Source organism: Stegodyphus dumicola, chromosome 4 (assembly GCF_044657685.1).
Source record: "Stegodyphus dumicola isolate Sdum_Otavi_A_Nest chromosome 4, ASM4465768v1".
Classification (NCBI taxonomy): domain Eukaryota; kingdom Metazoa; phylum Arthropoda; class Arachnida; order Araneae; family Eresidae; genus Stegodyphus; species Stegodyphus dumicola.
In genome coordinates this window covers 15,205,554-15,226,033 of record NC_140771.1, presented here as the reverse complement: position 1 = coordinate 15,226,033, position 20,480 = coordinate 15,205,554, and the positions used below count along the sequence as shown (strand labels likewise).

The following is a 20,480-nucleotide window of genomic DNA, read 5'->3' as shown; positions in this document are numbered from 1 at the left end:
TTCCTTTTCTCCTCTGCTTGTGGTCTTGGCCGTTTGATGGCAGCTGGTCTTGGCGGAACCGGGAAACTTCTGTCGTGTTCCTGCTTGGACCTCGTTGTTGGCCGCTCAAATTTTCCTTGTAACTTTTCCTCCGCCGCTGATGGCCCTTCCGCAGTTCGGCGACTTTTGCTGCGGAGAGTTCTGTCGGATGAATAGATCTTCCGTTTTAAAGCCGGGTTATAGTTGCCGTCATTTCTCCTGGTTCTCTTCACATATGTCGCCCTTCTCCCTTCTTCATTCTGGGGGTGTTCGTGAACTCTCTTTTCTGGACGGTGCAACGGCTTCTTTTTCTTGTTACCTTCAATTTTTCCGTGAGGCAATTTTCTTTTCACTTGCTTCTGTCTCTCATTGGCTTGCCCTTGTACTTGTCGTTTTTCCAACTCTGGAGCTTGTACCTGCGGTGTCTGCCGTGCCGGATCCTGCAAAAGATCTGAAAAGATTTGCATTTTATTACGATCGAAGTAGGGCTTGATTTGATCAATGTTTGCGGAACAGGTTTCACCATTTCTGGCTTTTAACACTACTACAGCGTGAGTTATTTTTTCTATAACATATGGTCCTTCAAATCGTGGAAAAAATTTGGCAGTTTTATCTTCTGGTGCTGAAGAAAGTGAATGCTTAATTTTTAAAACTTTATCCCCTACTTTATAAGTTACTCCCCATCGTTTCAAATCATAATAGAGCTTCTGTTTTCTTTGTGCTACTTCCGTATTCTTTTTTGCTTCTTTTATTAGTTTTTCTATATCACCCATTTTAAATTCTAGGGCTCTTTGTTGCACATAAAATAATTTATCTAACGGTGTTATAATCTTTCTGCCTAGAAATAACTCAGCAGGTGTTTTGCCCGTTGTATCATGTTTTGCGGTCCTAAGGGCGAAAGCAAATTCATTGACATAGTTATCCCAGCTTTTATGAAAATTTTTAACATAACTACGGATAATTTTCACTATATTTCTGTTTACAACGTTCCGCTATATTTGATTGCGGCCGATACGGGACCATTTTTAAATGACGTATGCCGAGTTTTTGGCACATGTCTTCAAATATATTACTTACAAATTGAGGACCATTATCCGATATAACTTTTAGGGGCGCCCCGTATTTTAAAATATATTTATTTAAAATAGAATCAGTAACTAATTTCGCGGAGGCTCGTTTTAAGGGAACAATTTCGGTCCATTTACTAAAATGATCAACCATAACAAGGAGATAGCGACTTTTATTTAACTGACTTTTTGGGAAAGGGCCCAATAAATCGATGCCAATTATTTCATTTGGAAATTCGGATTTAATACTATTTAGAAACCTGGCCGGGCGGAAATTAATATAATTAACTGCTTGACATGTTGGGCAGGACTGGACATACGCCCTTGTTAACTTTTGCAGTTCCGGAAAGTAGACTGCCTCGCGTACGCGTTGGATAGTTTTTCGAATACCAGCATGAGAAGCTAAAGGGCTGTCATGGAGCTCCTGCAGGATACTTAATCTAAGACTAGCTGGGATAACAGGTCGAAATTCGTTGTTGGAATTCGTAGTTTTTGTATAAAATAATAGACCATCTATTAGTTCGTAATGGGCCGCCCTATTTCTTATCGCCACAATATCTTGGTGGCTAAAATTTTCAGGATCCTTCAAATACTCATAAATGCTTCCAAACTCAGGATCCTTACCCAGTTCGGTTATTACAGTTTCTCGGGAATTTATTGTACATGCTGTAAGCCTTGCCATCTTTACGGTAATGCCTTGTTCGTATATTTTAATCCTTGATAGGGCATCTGCTACAATATTTTCCTTTCCAGGGGTATGCTTGATTACCAGATTATATTCTTGCAGCTTGAGTGCCCATCTTATTAACCTTGGGGATAAATTTTTCCCTGAGTGCAATCTAGTTACCGCCGCATGATCAGAGTATACTGTTATCGGCGCCTTTCCAAAATAGACTCGGAACTTTTGCACTGCTAACAGAACTGCAAGTGCCTCTCTCTCGGTTGCGGAATTGTTTCTTTGTGTTTGATTTAAAGTTCGGCTAAAAAATGCCACTGGCTGCTGATTTTGCGAAAGTACCGCTCCTACCGCATAATCCGAAGCATCCGCTGAACTTTCTAAATTCTCATCCTTTTCAGGAAATTTCAACACAGGGGCTTGCATTAATGCTTGTTTTAATTTTTCGAAAGCACTATTGGCTTCGGCCGTCCACGAGAATCTTGCCTTTTTCCTTTTTAATTTTAACAATGGCTCAGCGATAGCCGCAAAATCTTTTATAAAGGAGCTATAATATGAACAAAGTCCTAGAAAAGAAGAGAGCTTCTTTGCCGTGTTTGGAGTCGGATACTTTTGTACAGCGATTATTTTTGATTCATCTGTCTCGATCCCTTTTTGCGATATTTTGTAACCTAAATATTTTAATTCAGGGGCTGCAAATTTGCACTTTTCGACATTAACTTTTAGACCGGCCTCATTTAATAAAGAAAACACCTGTCTTAAATCCTGTACATGTTGGTCGAGATTATCACTAGTAATACAGATATCGTCTAAATAGATAAATGTGGACTTTCCAAGAACAGGTCTTAACACAATGTCCATGCATCGCTGAAATGTTGCCAGGGCCCCTGAAAGGCAAAACGGCATACGCAAAAATGCATAAGTGCCAGACTTGGTTATAAAAGCAGTCTTAGGCACGTCCTCAGGCCTCACCCCTATTTGAAAATAACCAGTCGTTAAGTCTAAAGTCGTCATAAATTTGGTTGATTTTATGTTCCTTAAAATTTCTTCTATGATCGGTAACGGATATACCGGATATTTCGTTATGGAATTTCTATAATATAAGTCGTCATAAATTTGGTTGATTTTATGTTCCTTAAAATTTCTTCTATGATCGGCAACGGATATACCGGATATTTCGTTATGGAATTTAATTTACGGTAATCAATAGCGAATCTCCACATTTTTCGATGCTCCAAAGGATAGTCATTATTTTTCTTACATAAAACCACCGGGCTAGCATAACTACTTGAGATGGGCGTTATGATCTTTTTACGTAGCATATCGGTAATATGCCATTCTTTAATTTTTTCCTTATTGTTATCATACCGGTATGGTTTTTGGCGAACTGGCATTGCATCTCCGGTGTCAATACTATGGTTAGTAACCTGAGTAAATCCTGGAATATCACTAAATAACGAAGCAAATTCACTTACCACTTGTCGGATTCTATCTTGCTCGTCATTAGGCAGGTGGTCAAGTTTTAACATCGGCGGTTCAGCGTTTTCAGTACGAACAGGTTTCATTGTCAGCTTAAGGGACACTTCATTAAAATCCAGTGTAGCTTGGGCTTCTGAAAGAAAATCTACTCCTAAAATTAAATGTGCTTGCAGATTCTTTACTATAAAAAACATCACCTTTATTTGTTCGTCCTTGATACGGATATACAAAGGTACTTTACCTACGCACTTACATTTTTCTCCTTGCGCCGCTAACACTGTCGTATTATCCGCATTATATATGCGGTATTTGCGAAAATACTTCCTAAAAAACTCTTCTGCCACACAGGAACACTGCGCGCCGGTATCCAGGAGTGCGGTGGCTGGGATATTATTCACGAAGACTTCAATCTTCGGAAGAGTCAAATTTTTCACCATTACTGTATTTAACTTGTAGGAAGAGGGGTTTTCGTGGCCTTCGGATTTCCGCACCCTCTCGTCAGCAGAAATCCGTTTTAGTTTAAATTATTTTTCCTTTCCGTGCTTTCCTTCTTTTTCCCCTGGCCTTGAGACTTTTTTCCTGGGTTGCTATTGAACTGTCGACGTTCGCCGGCTGTTTTTGAATGCTCGGGTTTCCTTGCCCACTGATTCGCTTTTTCTCTGTAGCCGTATGCTTGAGTTTGCTGTAGTCTTGGCGTACCAAATTGGTTTCGCTGTTGATATTGGCGTCTTCTTTCGACGTCCGCCGTTCTTCTACTTTCAAACTGGATTGCTAGCTCAAATAACTTTTCCAGTGTAGTCGAATTTCTTAATTCAATAAAATCTTGCACTTGAGGCAGTAACCTCGGCAAAATTACTTGAATTATTTCAGGATCCGGACGGTTTCCATACAAGAGCTTGAAAACGTGAATTTTTCTTAAAATAAAGCTCGAGAGGTTTTCGATTCTTTGTTGATATATACTGAAAAGTTCCGTTTCTAATTTCGCACGATCCCTTACAACAGGGAAGGCTTTTAGTAGGGCAGTCTTGAAATTTTTGTAAGTATAGGTGGGACTTCCTGCTCGACCCAAGAGACTTTTGCCTATACATTTGAACCAGTTAAGCGCTTGGCTCCTCAAAGCGCTGGTAGCTAAGGTAACTTTTTGAAACTCGTGCACGGGGTAGAGCATGAAGTGGTCATCCAATTTTTCCAAAAAACTGGTTACCGGTGAGTTTCCCTTAAATGTTGCTTCTGGTTTCATCGAAGCGCGCATGGTCTGGACGATGTACCCAAATCCTTCCAGGGCGGCAGCTGGCATTTCTGGATTCTGAGCCGTTTCTGCAGGCAGCGCAGGTTCTTCTTGAAACTCGGCCATGGTTATTCTTCGGCACCACTATCAGGGTCAATGTTCCTTCTAACCTTCTTCGGGAACATACAAGGACCTGACTAGGAACAGAGAGCTTACTAAAGCTATGTTCACTAATTGTAGTAAGTAGACAGGATACAGACGAAGGGTATACAAAACCCTTTATTTTTCTCTATATACAATAACTTCCGTACTTCGGAATACACTGACCCGCCACTTGGGGTCTAACGTAAAAGTATAAAAATAAAACTAAACTCTAATTTAACTTTAGAATAATAAACGTGGAAGATTGGCCTTATACTAACAGGAAGCGTATGTAGCACAGAGACTGTGAACACTACAATACGTTTAATTTATCAAGAGGATTAAAACCTCTGGCCTGGAAGGCAAACAGCAACTGCGTAACTTCTAAGATAAGCGGCCTGCTTTGACTCAACTGCTTCCTCTCTCTTTCGCTTGGCAAAAGGCCACAACTTAAATACTTGGCGTTCGCCAGACAACTTTGCATAAAAACCTTCACGCTTATAATTCTGGCCGGAAGTAGAAAATAAGAAGTGATAGTAAAGATTTAAAATAAAATAAACGTTAGTAAAACTTAAGATCCTTACACCACCAAAAAGTAACCAAATGAGTACTTTTGTGGAAGGCTCCAAAAGTAAAGTGTTTCTTTTGGGGAAAATAAATTTTATCAACCTATCATGTGTTCTATGCAAATTCAATCCATTATGAACCCTATGCACACAACAGTACTTACTAAAAGATGAATAATCAGATGATTTTTTTGGGTACCTGCTAATGTAATAGAAAAGAGAAATGGATAAAAAGGATAATCAAATATAAAAATTGTAAATATATTAAAATTAAAAAAAAATTATACAAGTTCAGAAGCTTAAAAAATATATAATATGGTGCTATATTCATGTCTAACTCACAAGGGAAACGATTCAGATATACTTTTATACCATAGTTTTTAATGAAAAGTAATTTAATACAGAAATAAAAACAATTTTGGGTACTTTCATTATCTGCAGCCCCAGTTTCTACAATCTCACAGGACTATCTTGCTTTGGATATATTTTCAAATATACAAACAACAATAGCCAACTATATGTAAAGTGTTCATTTTTATTGTTATTTGTGAATATAACAGAACTTATGACGGTAAAGATAGTCAAACAAATGTTTTATGCCAATTCACAAAGTTGTCGAATGTATTAGCTTCTTTTTGTGTGGCTGCAGACGACCAGAGAATATCCAATTTTGATTTTATCACTTTTTTATAAGCATACATTAAAAATTTAAGAAATATTTTTACACTTGAAAACTTAAATATTCCAACAACTTGTGCTTTTTCATTAAAAATATATAGGCAATTTTATGATTAACAAAAATTTGTTATGAAATATTTTGCATGCTTTGGCCTTTTTTTCATAACAAAAATTTGTTATGAAATATTTGCTCTAAATTTAAGCTTCAACTTAAGTTTAAGTAAAACAATCAATTAAATTTTTAATTTATTACAATTTACTGAATTTTGAAATTTCAAGCATCTTAATAGCAAATTTACAACATAATTCTGATATAAATGAAGCATTGATGGTAACACAGAAAAACTAGTCTTAAATTATATCTTTCAAAAAGTGTTTAAATTTTCCTAAATCATTAAAAATATAAATTATTCAGAGTGTTGCTTATGATGCTTAAAATTTACAAAAAGAATACACAGATTAGATGAATAAAAATACTGTAACTACAAAACCATAAGCACTTAATGAATAATCATTCCATAAAAAAATGAGACCTTATAAACAAAATCTAAAAATACAGAAATATAGATATTTCAAATATATGATCTTGTTACATAGCTTAAACTTTAAATGGCTATAAATAACATAGTATACCATGATTTAACAAGCAATTTCTTCAGAACTGTTTTCTTTCCATCAGGAGGGCCAACCAAAGCAATTCTTGTATGATAGTAGGAAGTACTACCACTGCTAAGAGCATGCTGATAAGCCAGCACAGCTTCTGGCCCTCTTGCAATCACTTCTGAAGGGGCAGTTCCAGCTTAAATTTGAAGAGCATTAAAATTAGGAAAAAAAGTATGAAAGATTTAACAAACATTGAATCTTAAAATTTACTCCATAAGAATCAATAACTGCTCTTTAATAATAGAAATAAATGAAATTAATACTAGACCCCCAATGCAGTAGTACTCTTTCTATCAAAATTATCATCAATATAATTTTGTCTACATAGGGTGCTATTTTGATATACTATAACAGAAGCAAAAAGTAGTAAAGCCTACACCTTATTAAAATCACATCCTTTGCAAATGCATATGAGTTTACATTAAATGATTGGGTTTAAAAGATTTTTATTTATGCGCAATAATTGTTATGCTCATTAGATCTACCAATACCTAACAATATTGACTAATCTAATAATTAATGACTTGAAAAAATAATTAAAATTAATGTTACAATGAAACTATGCAATTTTGAAATTTATTCCAATGTGTAATAAAAATGTTTAATAAAATGTACAATAAAAATATTACAATAAATATGTTTGGTACTTTTCCGTTTTCCCGGCGCAGGCGTTAAAGTCACCAATAATGGTACAATTGATGCCAAATGTAATATCCTCGCTGGTAACTTTTTACGCCTTCATTTTCAAAACAATTCGCAGCCATTTCTTATCAGCTTGACTGTTTTTTTTTTCAATACTGGCAAACAATTACATAGATTTTTTACCAAATAGTTCAATTTTATGCCCTAAGGCCATTCGTGGTAATAAAGTCAATTAGGATGCAATCATACGGCTCACCCGAAGGCGAAAATACAGAAAAGGCAAGATTAAAGATTAAATTCATCCATTCTAATGACAATGCACTAGCAAAGTAAAGCACTGCAGTTTTACATAATTTCTGAGTAAGAAACAAATTGAAATAATTCTTGCATTTAAACTTGTATTCCAATTTAAGATTTAATTTGAAATTAATGTAGATAATTACTGAGAGAATTAGATTTTTCAGTGTAGTTTACGTGAGATGAGATCACTTGGAGTCACATGATATGAAAAACCGAATTAGGATGTTGAACCATGAAAGCATAGTAAATTCTTAAATTAATATCTTTTTACAAATTTATTGTGTTTATTTATTGGCTTTTTACAAAATCTTAAACAATATTAAAATGTTTATGCCTTCAAAATAAAAAATGCTTAGAACTAACATTTGTTAACATTTTTTTATGTGTACACTGTATGTTGTCGTCAATAAAGTCTGCTTGGCGAGTTTTGCGCCGACGAAACGGAAAAGTACCAAAAGTTTTTTTTAATAAGTTTCAGATTGTTTATTAACAGTTTTTCAATTGTATTTACAGTCAAAAGTCTTTAATCCGGACTCATCGGGACTTTGGCGATTCCGGATTATCGATTTTTCTGGATTATAGATCATCAGTTTAAATCTGGTAAGATGGCATGCAGAAATTATAAAATTAAAAATATGAAACCGTAATTTATAAAATAATGAGCAATTATGATCTAAAGGATATCAAAATTTACAAAAAAAAGAAGCTTAATATTTATTTGTTTACTTTATTAAACATTTCTTTCAACGCACGCATGCGTAAAGCATACATTGCGCATAGCCGAAATTAGAAAATTGCGACCAGAAAACTATTTGATTTGTATTCATGATATTTATAATGACGAGGAATTTGATTTAAATCATATCAAAGACAGAGTACATCGAGATGAAATACTACATTTAGTAAGGAATTATAAGTCGAATAAAATAAAAACGTCTGCCCTGAAGATAACGATAGCACTGACAGATCAACTTCCAGTTCATTGCGCGCCGAGGCGTTCCCCCCCCCCAGAGCAGCATGAAATTGATAAACAGATTTCGGAACGGTTAGATAAGCAAAGGATATGCCTTTATCCATTTTTTTGTAGCAATTCCACTTTTTGTTTGATGGACATCGAAACATACTTTCGTTTCCTAGATCCTTTGGGAGCTCCAGCATCAAAAATTCTATTTGACATAATCGAAAGTTCAAGCTTACTTTTATAAAATTGCTCTTACAGTCTGCAAAAAATAATAAGCAGGATCCAATTCGAAGATTAAGGAACAACGTAATCATCAACATTAACTGAAATAGATAATTAGATAATTTTAGCTTATACCGTCCGTTATACATTAAACGCGCACGCGAAAATGTATTCTGCGCTTGCGCAGACGCATATGTGCAGTCGTAAGGTCCTTGCACGCACGCGTAAACGCCTATGCACATGCATCAACTCGGCGCGTGCACAGATAGATTTTAGCTTTGAGGTCCGGATTATAGATCATTCCGGATTATGGGTGTCCGAATTAACGACTTTTGACTGTATTAGTAAAGTTAGTCTTCTGTAGATTTTCTATTATTCTTTTCAAGAGTTTTTTTAATGAATCTGCTGCAGTTTTCTGAGTTCAGTTGAGATTGACATGGCTTAAGAATCTACACCAATTTCATAGTCAGTTTCAGCTTCTGAAACTCTTTTATCACTTTTTATAATATAAAAATCAGTTTTCTATGTGTTGCATCAAAATTATTATCAGTTGCAATATATCACAAAAATGAATCTCGATCATTTTCCTCTCCAATGTCCATAACATTTATCAACGACTAAAGCTTGCCATTTCTCTGATGATTTTTCCAAATAAAAACCACATTTAAAGCAAATTTCTAAAGCAATTTTTAATTGTGTTTTTATGAAGTGTCTCCTATGCATTCAGTTCTAATATGGATAGCATCAAACAAAGATATTTACTTAGTTATGTCCTTCAAAGTGTTTGTATTTCTACAACATGCAAGATGTCCTATCACATTTTGAAAGACAAACTTCACATAATATATGAAAACCTTATAAATAACCTGGTCTAAAGGTTGAATGATGAAGAACTTTGAATGAAAAATTTATTTCCTACAGTTGCATTAATTTAATTAATCCTCCCCAATGGCAGATTGTGAACAGTTATAGTTTTGTAACAGAATCCATTAATCTATACTAAGGCCAGATGTTGTGGTCCCTTTATTATGGAGGCACTTAATAGGTGGGCTACCATTGCCTCCTATGAAGGAACGGACAGTTACAAGCATGCCTTCTCCGGGATTCGAACCTAGGCCCTTCAGTATAACAGTCAGGCTTTCTTAACCACTATATCGTTTTGGCGGCTATTTAATTAATTAATACAACTTAATTTAATTAATTAATACAACTTATGCATTAATTTAATGCTTCACAGAACATCAAAAAGGTATGTATTGCAGTTATCTAACAGTAAAATGTTTTTGGTACTTTTCCGTTTCACCGGCACAAATCTCACCAAGCGGACTTTGTTGGCGACAGCATGCAGTATACACATAAAAAATGTTAACAAATGTTAGTGCTAAGATTTTTTTATTTTGAAGGCATAAACATTTTCATATGGTTTAAAATTTTGTAAAAAACCAATAAATAAAGACAATTTCTGAAAAGACTATTTAAGAATTTACTATGCTTTAATGGTTCAACAGCCCGATTCGTTGGTTCATATCACATGACTCCAAGTGATCTCATCTCACGTAAACTACGCTACAAAAATCAATCTTATTCTCTCAGTAATTATCTACATTAATTTCAAGTTAAATCTTAATTTGGAATACAAATTTAAATGCAAGAATTATTTCAATTCATACGAATAGCTTACTCAGAAACTATGTAAAACTGCAGTGCTTTACTTTGCTGATGCATTCTCATTAGAACTGATGAATTTAACCCTCGACGTTGTCTTTTCTATATTTTTGACTTCGGATGAGCAATGTGATTGCATCCTAATTGACTAATTACTGCGAATGGCCTTAGGGCAAAATTGAACTATCTGGGTAAAAATTCTATGTAATTGTATGCCAGTATTGAAAGAAACAATCAATCTGATAAGAAATAGCTGCGACTTATTTTGAAAATGAAGCGTAAAAGGTTACCAGCAAAGATATTCCGTTTGGCATCAGTTCTACCATTATTGGCGACTTTATCATTTGCCCCGGCAAAACAGAAAAGTACCTTTTTCCCCCCCTATTTTAACGTGTTGTCTAATTTAAAAAGAAAATCTGCACAGATATTAATTGCCATCCATGAGTTCTTTTTTTTATGTTAAATAACAGCTAAATTCTTGATTCCTTGAGGGGTTTAGCTTTTATGAATGTCATCTTAATTTTCGTAGCTGCATTACACATTAATAACACAGTAAACCCTTTTTTGAGCTCCTTAAAACCCAGTTGCTGATTCAAATTTAAACAGTAATGGGTGCTAATGGTAATGCTTGTAAAACAAATTAGTTTCTTGAAACTAGTAATTATAAATTTCATATAGCTTATAATCCATTAGCAACTCAAGTAAAATGTCTTATCCAGGAATCAACCAGGTGTTAATCTGTAGCCTGTTTTTCATGATGCAATTTTTTACTAAACTATATTACTTCTCTCTCTGCCTTCTGAGCTATCCAACAGTGGAAACCAAATCTTGTCCCAGTATTTTAACAAATTTTATAGAGTCAAAAATGCTCTAGCAATATGGCCACTGCTTTAGTATTGAAGATTGAAGCCATTCTAAAAGAGCAGCCTGAGTGTCTTTTGACTTCCCATCCCTTTGATACTTTCTTTAGCCCTTTTTGTTAGTTCCTCAATTTTAGGTTTAAGTAAACTGCATAAAACTGTTTGGGTAAATCCATATTCAAATGCAAAGTTTCTTTGGCTGCATTTACCAACCACTTCATAGTATTTTAACAGCATATGGTTCTCACTCAGGGCTTAACTTTTAGATATTTTCAATGAACTAGTATTATTTCAATACATTAAAATTATGCAGATTAAAAAAAATCATCTAGAGATTTTCCAGATTCAATATTCATGTTTCGTGTCAAAAAAAGGAATTTTATTTATTTATTTTATTTTATTTATTTATTTATTTTGTTTGTGATTTTGAACATTGTGGTTACAAGCATGACCAATGCTTTCTCTTCTGCTCATTTCAATTTACATGAAACATTTTGGACATTTAAAGTGCAACAATGTAAAATAATGTTAGAAAGCATTTTAACAAGTTTTCTAAGAACTACAAGTGTATAATATTTGCTAAATGGAGAAATATAAGTTACTTTGGTGAGAATTAGTAGAATGTTTTAGAAATGAATAAATATTAGTCATTATGACTTTTATAAGTGGCAAAAGTGAGTTTGATAAACAAAAAATTTCTCTATTAACAAGTACACATATATTTTCTTTTGTTTCCTGCAAATTTAAAACCAAAAAATGATGGATATTATTAACCAATGAGTTTAATGAGCAGTTGGTATTGTAATTAATTTATAAAATAAAAACACATTAAAGAAGCCTATTTCAGTCACTAAAAATTTAAAACCATAAATAAATTTTCAATTACACATTAACTGAAAAGCCAGGAAAACAATAAATTTGAAATCATGTTTTTTTTTAAATTATATATATATATACAGTCAAAAGTTGATAATCCGGACCTCAAAGCTACAAACTTTCTGCGCATGCGTCAATGCAAATTTGCGTTGATGCATGCACGTAATACCTTTACGTATGCGCATATGCATGTACGCATGTGCATAATAAGTTTATGGATGCGCGTTTAATGTATAACGGACGGTATAAGCTAAGCTAAAATTATCTATTTCAGTTAATGTTGCAGATTGCGTTGTTCCTTAATCTTCGAATTGGAACCGGCTTATTATTTTTTGAAGACTGTTAGAGCAATTTTATAACAGTAAGTTGGAACTTTCGATTATGTCAAATAGAATTTCCGATGCTGAATCTACAAAGGGAAAGCATGTTTCGATGTCCATCAAACAAAAAGTGAAATTGCTGCAAAAAATGGATAAAGGCTCCTTTGTTTCTCTAACCATTCTGAAACCTGTTTATCAATTTCACGCTGCTTTGCGCAGAGGGGAAGGGGTGCACGTCGAGGCGCGCAATGACCTGGAAGTTGATCTGTCAGCACTATCCTAATCTTCAGAGCAGATGTTTTTATTTTATTTGGCTTATAATGTAGTATTTCATCTCGATGTACTCCGCCTTTGATATGATTTAAATCAAATTCCTCGTCTTTAAAAATATCACGAATACAAACCAAATAGTTTTCTGGTTGCAATTTTCTAATTTCGACTATGCGTAATGTATGCTTTACGCATGCGCACGTTTGAAAGAAATGTTTAATAAAGTAAAAAATGAAATATTAAGCTTTTTTTTGTAAATTTTGATACCTTTACCATCATAATTGCTCTTTATTTCATAAATTAAGGTTTCATATTTTTAATTTTATAATCTCTGCATGCCATCTTACCAGATTTAAACTGATGATCTATAGTCTGGAATCGGTGAAGTCCGGATGAGTCCGTATTAAAGACTTTTGACTGTATATAAATGCTTTATGTGTATATGTGTATAGTATATGTGTGTGTAATATATGTATATGTGTAAATATATGTGTGTGTGTAAGATACAAAATATGTAAATCTGTTTTACAACTGTAATTTAGCAACAGCCTCAGTACTCTTCTGTTATCGGGATTCGATTGAGAAATGCATGTATGTGTGCAGATGTGGTACGTGTGTATGTGCATACATGTGTGCATTTATGATCCAGAATCGACGAAGTCCCGACGAGTTCAGATTAAAGACTTTTGACTGTATATAAATGCTTTATGTGTGTAAATATATGTGTACGTGTAAGATGCAAAATATGTAAATCAGTTTTACAACTGTAATTTAGCAACAGCCTCGGTACTCTTCTGTTATTGGGACTCGATTCAGAAATGTATGTATGTGTGCAGATGTGGTCAGGGGCATAGCTAGAGTTTCCAGCGCCCGGGGTCAACTGAAGAATTTGCGCCCCTTTCTGCGTGCCAAGAATGGAAAACATTTCCTTAAAAGATTTTGTAGCATTAATTTGGCGCCCCCTGGATGCTGCGCCCTAGGACAGATGTCCCCCTTGCCCCACCCTAGCTACGCCACTGGATGTGGTATGTGCATACATATGTGCATTTATAAATATGTATATGTACATTGACAAATTTTTTTGAACAAAACTTTGAAACAAAATGGTATCTAACTTTTTGCTAATAATAATAATAACGGTGCTTTTATACCTCAGTTTACAATAGTTTCATTCAAATTCTATGTAACACAAAATAAAATTAAAACTTTCATTTTCTATAAAGTATGCTGAAGAATTAAAATGTGCATGTGGTTAGAATGAGATTAAAAATAAAATAAAATGCTCTAGGTCAACATGCTAAACTTAGGTTATCTATGTTAAAATGTTTACTTATATTAAAACATGGTTTTAGCATGTCAGTCTAGAAAACATTTAATTTTGTTTCTAATTTCTGTAGAGTATACTTGAGGATTATGAACAACTCGCTGGAGTTCTCAACGGGTGGTATGTATACCACTGGTGGTACATAAGGCAAAAATAGGTGGTACACAAAGAAGCAAAGTATTTTTAACAATTAAATTTAAAAATTAAAACCCTAAAATTCTGATTGAGTTTTTTCTCTAACACTCGTAAATTTATGTGATCTGAGCTTTGTTCAAGAGTGGTGGTGGTAGTAGTACTTTGTATTGGTCATACTAAAGGTTGTCAATTTTTGTTAAGATGGTACGCATTAGTCAAAAGTTTAAGAATCGCAGAGTTAGACTATAGAAAGATGCAGATTATCATTTTATAAAATACATGCCAGATTAAGAAATATAACACTTCAGTATATAAAAATTAATTTTAACTTACAATTTGAAACAAACTTTGCAGAAACAGTGATTCCATATAAGTCCAGTAAAATCCATAATTGCTCCTTTACTGGAAGTCCTAGTAAAATAGCACCTTTATGCTCACTGTTTACAAACAAATGTAGATGTCCCCTGGAGTTCACATAAAATGTCAACCTTTGAAAAAAAAAAAAAAAAAAAAAAAAAAAAGAGAGAGATAACAGCATTTAATTAATGATATATTATTACAGTGCAAAATAAACAAAATTATAAATATTTAATTTTGGAACCACACAATTTAAAATAATGTGTGTTCATCATCAAAAATTTGTGTATATTATAAAATCATTATTTAATTTATGAGAAATAAAATCCTATTTCAGAAAATGAATTGACTGGCATACAGAATTTTATGTTTGACAATAATAATTAAGATTTTCTACAATTTTTCTCTTTCATCCTCCCTAAGAATTTTTATAATTTTTTCTCAAATTCCTTGATTTCCTTTAATACTATCTCACCTATCGTTACACTAAATCATTGTATACCAAATATTTGAATACTGAAAGGTTAATTTTATAACATAATAAATGATATCTGCTGCTCACATTTGTTTGTTAAAATTTTGTTTACAATGTAGTTTTGTTTATTATATGTTTGTGGACAGTAGAATGGCTGAAAATGGGTCAAATTAGAAAATGCATTATTTTTATACAACATTTCTACGAGCATATCTGCATTTTCTTTTCCCATGAAAGAGAAAACAAGAAATTAGGCGGCTATATGCTTTTTAAGCAATTTTATAATAATGAAACACAGTTACATAAACTATTTTTCAGCGAAGCGGTTACAGAATATGTAAACTTATTTAAGTTATATAATTTTATTGAATTGACGACTGAAAACAAGACTCAATAAAGAAGTGAAAATATGGAAAAAAGAAAAGCTGTCTTCTTCAGCTGCAGTTTACTTTTATCTAAGTGCTACTTTCTTCTTTCTGTGATGTAGAAGCTTCAACTATTAACGATGAATAAGCATCAGCATTGAATTAATGTATCATATTCTGATCATTTTCCCTTTCATTTTGCTGTCACTCATTTTCAGCCCTGTGATATTTAATTTAATATTTTTGTTTATTGAAATAACCGCCCTTGATAAATTTATACAACAGAAGTGACTGTTGCCATTTGATACTCTAATGCTGCTATTTTAAAACGAAGCAGACGAATCGCTTTTAAACAGCTTAGACTAAAATCATTTAATTTAAGTTAGGTATTAAAGTTAAGTTACGCATTTAATTAAGTTAAATATATACACTCATTGGTTTCATATGCGAAAAGCAGCGAGACAGAGCCAAGCAAAATGCGCTACGTGGATCTAGGATCGTGATGGCATTTACTAGCCTGTAGCTTTTCAGCTTTTACCAGTTAGCAGGGAAATTTGCCCTATGGCTTTGGTTTTTGTTGACACAAGAGACTAGCGCTTCTCTAAACAGCGTAAATGTCAAAATACACTGAAGTACTGAATTGAAAGTAAAAATTTTGAAGTACAAAGCCGTCGAGCTGCGATGGTGAATGTGATTCGTCGGAGACAGTCACGAGAGTGGGTACTCTCCCAACTCTCCCAAGTACTGACCCCGAGAGAAGCTGCTTGTTTGAAACGAAGTTTTGGTAACAAATTCCGAAAAATTTCAAAATGACATAATTTCAACAGTAACTTCTTGTACAGTTCTAGTTCATTCATTACTTTCTGCAAATTTCATCAATGTAAGAGCGGCGCTAAAACTTGCAGCAAACTTCTCGGTAGTAGATTTAGCGGCTGATTTTCGGAAATTTTCGGATTTTGAAGCCAATTATCGCTTCATGAAATTCTTCTTGGGGGGGGGGGTTCTTCATTTTCTCACTGTAGACAGTCTTCGGAAAAATAATTTCTTTGATATGATTAGTACCAGATAGTTGTGGGAAATCATCTGGAGTGAAAACTGGAACGTTAGGTTTTTGCGGGATTTTCTTGCTTTCAGAAACGTTTCTTATACGCAGAACATCCACGATAAGAACAAACATGTTGTTCGGAACAGAACAGGCAGGTCAGCTTCTTCTCAGGTTTCAGTGGACAAAGTTGACTTAGGTGGTGTTTGTCACACTTGTAGCAGCGCTCAGGATTTGTACAAAGGTGCTGGGAATGTCCAAATTCCTGACAAATTACATTGGATTATATGCTTCTTAAGTGAAAACTTTTATATTTTTACATTCGCACTGAACATGTTCAATTGATGAATTGCATACCCAGCTTGCGTTTTCCTTAGTTCTAATAAAAATATTGGTAATTTTTCAAAATTATTTTTGAGGCTTCTAGTGAATTGTTTCACTTTTATTATAGGGTAGTTTCTTCTCTCCAAGTCTTTCTAGATAGCTTCCTCTGTCATCATCTCAGGTAGATCTTTAGGTACAACTTTAATAGGTTTTTTCCCTTATAAGTTGGAAAGAATGAAATGGGATATTCCTTTCTTGTAGTATTTTAGTAGCTTTGCGGTAATCTTTAATATTTTTACATTCAAGTATAAAGACTGTGCCTTCGTATTCGCTTCAAATTCCTCAGAACAAACATTCATTAAAAGCTCGCGTACTTTAATCCAGTCAATGGCTCGTTGCTTGAAAACGATCGGCGGGGGCGTTTCTTCCTAGGTAGCTGCTCCTTCCGCTTAATTTTCATCATTTTTCAAAGGCTGATAACGATTATCGTTTTGGATTTCTATCCGCTCAGCTGGGATTGAGGCTTTTACTGCATTTTTTTTTTTTTTTTTTTTTTTTTTTTTTTTGCTTTATCCATTTATCAGAATTCGGAATTTCATCACAGGATTGCTCATTACTTGGATAACAGTTAGGATATTTACTTCTCATTTCAGCTGTACGCTCTTCTACCGATTTACCGGTGATGGTCTTCAAAAGAGAATCGATTCCTTTTTTCCTAATAATTTCCACGAGTTCAAGTATCTTAGGATCTTCTCCTTCATCTGAGGTTTTTGGTCTTTTTGTGCTGCTCTTCTCAATATCAGACATCGCTTTAAATGTTTCCTTTTTCCCCTTCTTCGGCATGCTATTTTCTTTCAGGAAATCTTCTCTTCTTAAGTTCGGTTAAGACGTCGTCGATCGAGATCACTGCTCAGAATCGTACTCGTTTAGCTCATCGTCATATTCGGAGGGAGTCCTAAAAAATGACATTTTTGGCATACTCGAAGGTAGCACTGCAGCAGTATGGTCAGTCAAAATGGAATCGGAAAATCAGCGCGTACAGATCTGCGATACTGCGATATACGGTGTTTATTCTGGGGCTCTATCGCCTGAGCGATCCTTTTCAGATAAATGAGTTCCTTGCAGAGTCTTACATTGAAAAATTTCCCTGACTTATCTCCGTGGAAGGATGTAGATAATTCTAAAAAAAATCGAACAGATGTATATGTGTCACGTTCAGCTGTCACCGCTCGAATGTGCGCTACGTGACCTTCGCCGATGTTATTTATTTAAGGTTATTCGCTTCCTGCGATCTGGTTGTCTTAGAATACATTTGCAAAAAGTAGTATCTTTATTGTAAAATTCAAAATTCCGGAGTCTATGTAAGGCCTTCGACAAAGCTGCTTAAAAATAATGCAATAGAATAACTAATAATTAAAGCAATAAACTAATTAATAATGAAAATACTAAAATAAATAGTAATTATGTAAAATCAGTCGTTTTGTCGAAGCAGGAAACATAAAAAATGTGCAATGTCCTTGCGAAAATTCGCATTCCGGATCTCTCGTTCGCCAGACGGTCGTGTTTCTAATTACATCTCACGGAAAAGTAAAGAAGTCTGAGAATCCTCCGGAAAGAAAGACAAACGACATTTAAATTGTATTTAACTTCCTTCCTTTATTTTTTCAGATTTGGTAGTCTGAATTATCTAGACGGGAGCTACTGGAAAAAAAGTCTTCACCTCCAAACAAGAAAAATTTCCAAATAGTAAATCAAAATCTTAAAGTAATTGGTTGCAAGATAGTGCAAGACAGTTAAATTAAATTTGAATTCCTTATTCATCTTTCGATGTTAGCCGTTTTAGAAGTGAATAAAAAAATATTTCTTTAATACAAGTTCTTATTTGAAATGGGCTCGAATGGTTTCAATTTTTATTGGAAATTGACAATTCTGATCTTGCTTGTGATAGCTATAATTTTTCTAAACCCCTATAACAAATTTTTGATTGATGTAATAATACGTCTGATAAAATACTGATTTGGTATAAGTCTTTTCCGGTGACATCTGGTTTTAATTTTTTTTTTTACATCTTGATATCACAAATGGATTATAAAAAAGCTGAAAATTTTTGTGGTAAATATCTTATATTCAAATTCTGAAACCCCGGTGTTAACCAGTTTTCATAGTTTCGCTAGCTGGTGAAACTAATTCATGTATTTTCAGAGGCTACTGTATGTAAAAGTATTATTTGGTAAAAGAAGTAAAACTGAGAGGAAGGCAACTTCCAAATTATTCTATACACAAGTATCTCTTAATGTTTTTTTAGTCCAAAGCGGCGTTGTCCCTGAAGGACTATTGGTTTCGTTTTGCGATTTTGCGTCGAATCACTCTGAACGTCAGTTACATCTTTCAAACTGTTGCCACCAAATACTATCACCCTATATTATATTTGAAGAAAGTAAATAATGAAGAATCTGCATAAATGTATTCCTCCCCTCCTGGTCATCTCACTCACTTGTTCGTCCTGGACATAAGTAAGACAGAGATTTCTCGAAGCTGAGCTAAAGAGACCTCTTCTTACATCTAACGATTTCCACAGTGTCGAATACGTCTTTCCAGAATTTTCTGTCTGTCATATTAGATGAAATATGGTTGGACTTCAAAGCCTTTTTTAGTCCAAAGGGGCTTTGTCCCTGAATGACTATTGTTTTCGTTTTGCGATTTTGTGTTGAATCCCTATAAATGTCTGTTTCACTTTCAAAACTGTAGCCACCAAATATTATCGCCCTGTATTATATTTCAAGAAATTAAATAATGAAGAATCTGCATAAAAGTATGCATGTTTCTCGCACTGTGATAAAATAAGGGTACCTAGAGCCATCCAATTTTGAATGACGTAATCCTACTGCGAATATCTAAAAGCCCAAATTTGAAATTTGTTTTATTATCGATTTCATATTTTGATAAAACTTTAATGAATTTTTGATTAACAAACTCAAAGATTTAAAAGCGAGCAATGGCAACACTCTACGGGGGGTTGTAGGTGTGTGTGTATTTAATTATGGCAAAGAAAACGAACTACCACTGTTCAGCGACTTTACCCCTCGGCCGCTGGTGGGCCTTACGGGTGGGGAACCTTTTTATGATCAGCGCGCGAAACTGTGTATCGGAAATTCTAAAGATATGCTCATTTTAAAATTATTTTGCGACATTGCTGTTGAACTGAATTTTATGGTTTAAGCGCAAAGAACATGATATTTAATAAATAATACCATTCTGATTCCCCCATATTCAGTTACATCGTTTCGAAAAGTTTGCATACAGTCTTTTTCGATGGAAGTAAATAGCACTCTACATGTATGAGAAGATTATCTTAGTATTTCACTATATTAAGCTCCTTTTAACTTAAAAGGCATTTCAGAGTAGAAACAGCGGTTTTTTTCGCCGATCTCTTGTAAATCGCGAATAATTGAAACCACCGATAGCAAATATGTGGGTACGTCGGAACACTCGGAGTGACTACTTCTGATACTCCCAGGAAAATAATTTAATTCTTTTTAAACAAACACCCATAAATGTATTGCACTTCCTGTAGAATAAGGTTTTGATATTTGGATGGGGCTTTTATTTTCTTAGTGTCAAAGAGTTTGTTTCCTAAAGGAAAACAGGTAGGCATTCTGAATTTCGAATCGATTTTTTAGTTCGCTTATAACAAAATACTGGAGGTATATTAAAATAAAAACTTTCAAGATCAAAAGTTGTTTATTTATATATTTTTTTGCTGAAAGTTGGGTTTATTAAAACAATGTGTCAGAACTCTTCTTATTTAGGGCTCCAGTTAATATTG

The 20,480-nt window shown here is 34.1% G+C and overlaps 1 protein-coding gene across 1 annotated transcript in view; it reads right to left on the bottom strand.

Moving 5' to 3' along the window:
* Window positions 1-20,480, bottom strand: part of LOC118181577 (uncharacterized) — a 115,117-nt gene that overhangs the window by 58,950 nt on the left and 35,687 nt on the right. Inside the window, exons 3-4 of the mRNA XM_085814590.1 lie at window positions 14,425-14,579; window positions 6,487-6,652 (exon numbers count right to left, since the gene is read on the bottom strand). Coding sequence (XP_085670716.1) covers window positions 6,487-6,652; window positions 14,425-14,579 — 321 coding nt within the window. The remainder of the gene's footprint in view (window positions 1-6,486; window positions 6,653-14,424; window positions 14,580-20,480) is intronic.